The 7,500-nt window shown below is 52.7% G+C and overlaps 1 protein-coding gene across 1 annotated transcript in view; it reads left to right on the forward strand.

The window, feature by feature from the left end:
• The window catches only part of LOC113525231 (heparan sulfate glucosamine 3-O-sulfotransferase 5), a 1,855-nt gene extending 135 nt beyond the window's left edge, over positions 1–1,720 (forward strand). Inside the window, exons 1-2 of the mRNA XM_053231796.1 lie at positions 1–683; positions 764–1,720. The exon at positions 1–683 is cut by the window's left edge and continues 135 nt beyond it. Coding sequence (XP_053087771.1) covers positions 589–683; positions 764–1,664 — 996 coding nt within the window. The 5' untranslated portion in view covers positions 1–588 and the 3' untranslated portion in view covers positions 1,665–1,720. The remainder of the gene's footprint in view (positions 684–763) is intronic.
• Positions 1,721–7,500: the final 5,780 nt, after the last annotated feature.

Consider the following 7,500-nt stretch of genomic DNA (forward strand, 5'->3'; position numbering starts at 1 on the left):
CACTGGTCTCCTGAAGCAGTGTAACCCACCCTGAGCTCATCCCAGTAAAGTTACGCTTCAGTCTGTCCTCATTCCCTTTCCTTCCTCAGTGGGAGGAGCTAAGAAGAGAAATAAGGAGGGGCTAATTAACGGAGAACCCACGCCCACCTCAGCAGAATGTTCCAGAACAGCTCAGACTCTACATGCCTCCCTGCTCCACGGTTAAACCCCTAAACACACATAAACACCATTATCAATTTTGTGTGTGTGTGAAGGAGAGAGACAATGTGTGTGTGTGTGTGTGTGTGTGTGTGTGCGGCATGTAATACTGGCATAATCTTGTTTGGCTTTTGAGTCCATTAGTAAGATTAAAGAGGTCAACCCCCATCAAACCACTCTGTGTGTGTGTGTAAGAGAGTGTGTGTTGTAAACAGTAAAATCAATCACACACACCAATTACACAATGGGGGAAGGATGAATGTAGAGAGAGAGAGAGAGAGAGACGTTATATTGTCCACTGATTGGTCTGTGTGTGGACAGTATAATGTGTGTGTGTGTGTGTGTGTGTGTGGACAGTATAATGTGTGTGTGTGTGTTTAGGTGTGTTTGATGGGGGAGATGTTGTTGCTCCAGCAGCTGTTGCTAGGCAGCCTGGTGGTTGGGACTTTGCTCTACCTGATAACACACCTGAGTCATCTGGACAGGTGAGCTTTAACTCCGCCTACATTCCACACATTATGCAAATGAATTTGTAATAATGGCATCTCTCTCTGCTCCCCCGCAGAGTGCAGTTGGTTTGTCCCACTGAGAACACGTCATGCCCTGCTGGTGTTTCAGTTCAGCATAAACAGGGCGCGTTGTATGAGCAGCGAAGGGGCGGAGTCAACAGAGGACACCTGGTGCAGCAGCTTCCACACGCCATCATCATTGGAGTGAGAAAAGGAGGAACTCGAGCTCTGCTGGAGATGCTCAGCCTGCACCCTGCCGTGGTCAAGGCCTCACAGGAAGTGCACTTCTTTGACAGCGATGAGAATTATGGGCGGGGCTTCGCCTGGTACCGCAGCCGCATGCCGCTTTCCCTTATCAATCATGTGACAATCGAGAAAAGCCCCGCCTACTTCACCACAGAGAAGGTTCCAGAACGGATCTTTGGGATGAACGCGTCCGTGAAGCTGTTGGTGATTGTGCGTGAGCCCGTCACCCGAGCCGTCTCCGATTACGCACAAGTCCTGGAGGGCAAGCGTCGGAAAAACAAAACGTACCCGGGGTTCGAGTCGCTCGCCATCGACAGCGCCACCTGCAGCGTGAACACGAAGTACAAAGCCGTGAGCACCAGCGTCTACGCCAAACACCTGGAGCGCTGGCTCCGGTTCTTCCCCGTACAGCAGCTCCACGTCGTGGACGGAGACCGGCTGATCTCGGATCCTCTCCCGGAACTCCAGATGGTCGAGCGATTCCTGAACCTGACACCTCGGATCAGCCGTGACAACCTGTACTTCAACGCCACGCGTGGGTTCTACTGCCTCCGCTCCGAGCGGCACCGGGTCCGGAGGTGTCTGGCAGGAAGTAAAGGCCGCACGCATCCGCGCGTTCACACGGCTGTACTGGACAAACTCCGAGTGTTCTTCCATCCGTACAATCAGAAATTTTACCAGATCACTGGAAGGACATTCAACTGGCCATGAACACACACGCACACAAGCAGACACACACGCACACACACACACGCACACACACACACACACACGCACACACACACACGCACACACACACACACACACAAGCAGACACACACGCACACACACACACGCACACACACACACACACACACACGCACACACACACGCACACAAGCAGACACACACACACACACACACGCACACACACACGCACACACACACACACACACACACGCACACACACACGCACACAAGCAGACACACACACACACACACACGCACACACACACACACACACGCACACACACACGCACACACACACGCACACAAGCAGACACACACACACACACACACGCACACACACACACACACGCACACAAGCAAACACACACGCACACACACACACGCACACACACACACACACACACGCACAAAAAAAAACACACACACGCACACACGCGCAATAGCTAACCACACAGTCACTACAGACGCACACAAGCAGACACACACGCACACACGCAAACACACACGCAAACACACACACACACACGCACGCACACACGCACACACGCGCAATAGCTAACCACACAGTCACTACAGACGCTCACCCTTACTAACCCTTAAATACGAAGTACAACACATCTGTAAATAATAAAGTAAAATAAATAAAGTCTCAGTGCTCCCTCAGAGCGGAGGATGGGCAAAATATTATTATTATTATTATTATTATTATTATTATTATCTTTTCAGACTTGTTTTCATTTTAATATTTTATACGACAATGTTTTTTGTGAACTAAATTTCAGATTTTTGGATAAATTGCGTCTATAACACGACTTCTTTTAAATCGTAATAATCTATCAAAAGTCAGCAGAAACATGTTTATTTCCCTGTTTTTGTTTTTGTCCACTCGCGATCGCCGCATTATCCAAAACTTGGGAACTTTGAAGAAGACTTTAAGCCCCGCCCACTTCACAATCATGTCACGAAAATCTCATTTCCTGATATACACATGGCAGTTTATATGACATTATGATGTACATGTCCTTGATAAACCACACTAATTAGAGTGAAACACATTAAACCTCACTGTATTCATTATTTATAAATCAAAATCAGTTTTTATTTCTATACTCAGAACCAAAACTCTCCGTTTGTAGATGATTTCTGCGTTCATGAAATTTTACGCACTCGTTCCTGACCCTTAATTAGAAACCTGAATTTCCCCAAATTTCCCAAAATCTTCATTATTGTTGGATTTTATACTGAAAAGTGTCATAAAATATTGTTTATAACACTGAAAGGTGTTTTCTTGATTATAAACAATAAACAAACGATTTTCTAACAAACTGTTCGGTCAGAGTCTTTACAGTGAAGTAAACGGTTAGTTTGTGTATATTTAATTAGACAAATCCTCATTTGCATAAAAGATTTTAAATAAATATAACTTTTGAAAAAGTTCCAATGCATAAAATATCAGCTGATCAGCTGCAGAAGATTCATTCATTCCTTGTTGTTCCCGTGTTCTGGTGTGTGTCGTCATGGCAGCAGGCTGAGAAGATCAGACTTCTCTGTCCTGAGTCTCAGATTCCAGCTGCACCAGACGCCACTCAGCTCTGATAGCTCGCGAGCTTATTGCTGATAAAAGACGAACACAGACGTCCACGTTTTTCTGTCAGGGTTGAAAATGACGTCTCCTCGAGCTGTGAACGAAACTTATGAGGCGAGTCGACCGCAGCACGATGTCTCCAGCAGGTCCTGGGTCTGTGTGGAGCGAGTCTGAAGCAGCTCTACCTGGAAAGCACCCAAACCACCTCAGCTGGTTCCTCTTGATTCTGAGGTGCAGCGGCTCTACTCCAAGGTTCTCCAAGCAATCCTGGTGAGGAACCTCATTTCCACCTCCTGTACTCCTGACCTCAGTCTTTCAGTCACTACACAGAGTAGACATGAGGATCAGGGTGTAGGCTGAGAGCCCCATCCACCCGCTGACCTCCTGCTCCAACACCACGGAGCAGAACAGTGAGGAACAGGGTGTAGGCTGAGAGCTCCATCCACCCGCTGACCTCCTGCTCCAACACCATGGAGCAGAACAGTGAGGAACAGGGTGTAGAGTGAGAGCTCCATCCACCCGCTGACCTCCTGCTCCAGCACCACGGAGCAGAACAGTGAGGAACAGGGTGTAGGCTGAGAGCTCCATCCACCCGCTGACCTCCTGCTCCAGCACCATGGAGCAGAACAGTGAGGAACAGGGTGTAGAGTGAGAGCTCCATCCACCCGCTGACCTCCTGCTCCAACACGATGGAGCAGAACAGTGAGGATCAGGGTGTAGGCTGAGAGCTCCAGCACCACGGAGCAGAACAGTGAGGAACAGGGTGTAGGCTGAGAGCTCCATCCACCCGCTGACCTCCTGCTCCAACACGATGGAGCAGAACAGTGAGGAACAGGGTGTAGGCTGAGAGCTCCATCCACCCGCTGACCTCCTGCTCCAACACGATGGAGCAGAACAGTGAGGAACAGGGTGTAGAGTGAGAGCTCCATCCACCCGCTGACCTCCTGCTCCAGCACCACGGAGCAGAACAGTGAGGAACAGGGTGTAGGCTGAGAGCTCCAGCACCACGGAGCAGAACAGTGAGGAACAGGGTGTAGAGTGAGAGCTCCAGCACCACGGAGCAGAACAGTGAGGAACAGGGTGTAGAGTGAGAGCTCCAGCACCACGGAGCAGAACAGTGAGGAACAGGGTGTAGGCTGAGAGCTCCAGCACCACGGAGCAGAACAGTGAGGAACAGGGTGTAGGCTGAGAGCTCCAGCACCACGGAGCAGAACAGTGAGGAACAGGGTGTAGGCTGAGAGCTCCAGCACCACGGAGCAGAACAGTGAGGAACAGGGTGTAGAGTGAGAGCTCCAGCACCACGGAGCAGAACAGTGAGGAACAGGGTGTAGAGTGAGAGCTCCAGCACCACGGAGCAGAACAGTGAGGAACAGGGTGTAGAGTGAGAGCTCCAGCTCCACGGAGCAGAACAGTGAGGAACAGGGTGTAGGCTGAGAGCTCCAGCACCACGGAGCAGAACAGTGAGGAACAGGGTGTAGAGTGAGAGCTCCAGCACCACGGAGCAGAACAGTGAGGAACAGGGTGTAGGCTGAGAGCTCCAGCACCACGGAGCAGAACAGTGAGGAACAGGGTGTAGAGTGAGAGCTCCAGCACCACGGAGCAGAACAGTGAGGAACAGGGTGTAGAGTGAGAGCTCCAGCACCACGGAGCAGAACAGTGAGGAACAGGGTGTAGAGTGAGAGCTCCAGCACCACGGAGCAGAACAGTGAGGAACAGGGTGTAGGCTGAGAGCTCCAGCACCACGGAGCAGAACAGTGAGGAACAGGGTGTAGGCTGAGAGCTCCAGCTCCACGGAGCAGAACAGTGAGGAACAGGGTGTAGGCTGAGAGCTCCAGCACCACGGAGCAGAACAGTGAGGAACAGGGTGTAGAGTGAGAGCTCCAGCTCCACGGAGCAGAACAGTGAGGAACAGGGTGTAGAGTGAGAGCTCCAGCTCCACGGAGCAGAACAGTGAGGAACAGGGTGTAGAGTGAGAGCTCCAGCACCACGGAGCAGAACAGTGAGGAACAGGGTGTAGGCTGAGAGCTCCAGCACCACGGAGCAGAACAGTGAGGAACAGGGTGTAGGCTGAGAGCTCCAGCACCACGGAGCAGAACAGTGAGGAACAGGGTGTAGGCTGAGAGCTCCAGCTCCACGGAGCAGAACAGTGAGGAACAGGGTGTAGGCTGAGAGCTCCAGCACCACGGAGCAGAACAGTGAGGAACAGGGTGTAGAGTGAGAGCTCCAGCACCACGGAGCAGAACAGTGAGGAACAGGGTGTAGAGTGAGAGCTCCAGCACCACGGAGCAGAACAGTGAGGAACAGGGTGTAGAGTGAGAGCTCCAGCACCACGGAGCAGAACAGTGAGGAACAGGGTGTAGAGTGAGAGCTCCAGCACCACGGAGCAGAACAGTGAGGAACAGGGTGTAGAGTGAGAGCTCCAGCTCCACGGAGCAGAACAGTGAGGAACAGGGTGTAGAGTGAGAGCTCCAGCACCACGGAGCAGAACAGTGAGGAACAGGGTGTAGAGTGAGAGCTCCAGCTCCACGGAGCAGAACAGTGAGGAACAGGGTGTAGAGTGAGAGCTCCAGCACCACGGAGCAGAACAGTGAGGAACAGGGTGTAGAGTGAGAGCTCCAGCTCCACGGAGCAGAACAGTGAGGAACAGGGTGTAGAGTGAGAGCTCCAGCACCACGGAGCAGAACAGTGAGGAACAGGGTGTAGGCTGAGAGCTCCAGCACCACGGAGCAGAACAGTGAGGAACAGGGTGTAGAGTGAGAGCTCCAGCACCACGGAGCAGAACAGTGAGGAACAGGGTGTAGAGTGAGAGCTCCAGCACCACGGAGCAGAACAGTGAGGAACAGGGTGTAGGCTGAGAGCTCCAGCACCACGGAGCAGAACAGTGAGGAACAGGGTGTAGGCTGAGAGCTCCAGCTCCACGGAGCAGAACAGTGAGGAACAGGGTGTAGGCTGAGAGCTCCAGCACCACGGAGCAGAACAGTGAGGAACAGGGTGTAGAGTGAGAGCTCCAGCTCCACGGAGCAGAACAGTGAGGAACAGGGTGTAGAGTGAGAGCTCCAGCTCCACGGAGCAGAACAGTGAGGAACAGGGTGTAGAGTGAGAGCTCCAGCACCACGGAGCAGAACAGTGAGGAACAGGGTGTAGGCTGAGAGCTCCAGCACCACGGAGCAGAACAGTGAGGAACAGGGTGTAGAGTGAGAGCTCCAGCTCCACGGAGCAGAACAGTGAGGAACAGGGTGTAGAGTGAGAGCTCCAGCACCACGGAGCAGAACAGTGAGGAACAGGGTGTAGAGTGAGAGCTCCAGCTCCACGGAGCAGAACAGTGAGGAACAGGGTGTAGAGTGAGAGCTCCAGCTCCACGGAGCAGAACAGTGAGGAACAGGGTGTAGAGTGAGAGCTCCAGCTCCACGGAGCAGAACAGTGAGGAACAGGGTGTAGAGTGAGAGCTCCAGCTCCACGGAGCAGAACAGTGAGGAACAGGGTGTAGAGTGAGAGCTCCAGCTCCACGGAGCAGAACAGTGAGGAACAGGGTGTAGAGTGAGAGCTCCAGCTCCATGGAGCAGAACAGTGAGGAACAGGGTGTAGAGTGAGAGCTCCAGCTCCACGGAGCAGAACAGTGAGGAACAGGGTGTAGAGTGAGAGCTCCAGCACCACGGAGCAGAACAGTGAGGAACAGGGTGTAGAGTGAGAGCTCCAGCTCCACGGAGCAGAACAGTGAGGAACAGGGTGTAGAGTGAGAGCTCCAGCTCCACGGAGCAGAACAGTGAGGAACAGGGTGTAGAGTGAGAGCTCCAGCTCCACGGAGCAGAACAGTGAGGAACAGGGTGTAGAGTGAGAGCTCCAGCACCACGGAGCAGAACAGTGAGGAACAGGGTGTAGAGTGAGAGCTCCAGCACCACGGAGCAGAACAGTGAGGAACAGGGTGTAGAGTGAGAGCTCCAGCACCACGGAGCAGAACAGTGAGGAACAGGGTGTAGGCTGAGAGCTCCAGCACCACGGAGCAGAACAGTGAGGAACAGGGTGTAGAGTGAGAGCTCCAGCTCCACGGAGCAGAACAGTGAGGAACAGGGTGTAGAGTGAGAGCTCCAGCTCCACGGAGCAGAACAGGGGGTGTAACAGCAGGAGAAAGTTCTCTCTCCTCACACGCTGCTCCAGGACAGAACCATGACCTCGGATTCAGAGGAGCTGATTTTCACCTCAGCCTCCTCACACACCTGTGGAGAGTATTATTAT

This window comes from Pangasianodon hypophthalmus, chromosome 30 (genome assembly GCF_027358585.1).
Source record: "Pangasianodon hypophthalmus isolate fPanHyp1 chromosome 30, fPanHyp1.pri, whole genome shotgun sequence".
NCBI classification, from domain to species: Eukaryota; Metazoa; Chordata; class Actinopteri; order Siluriformes; family Pangasiidae; genus Pangasianodon; species Pangasianodon hypophthalmus.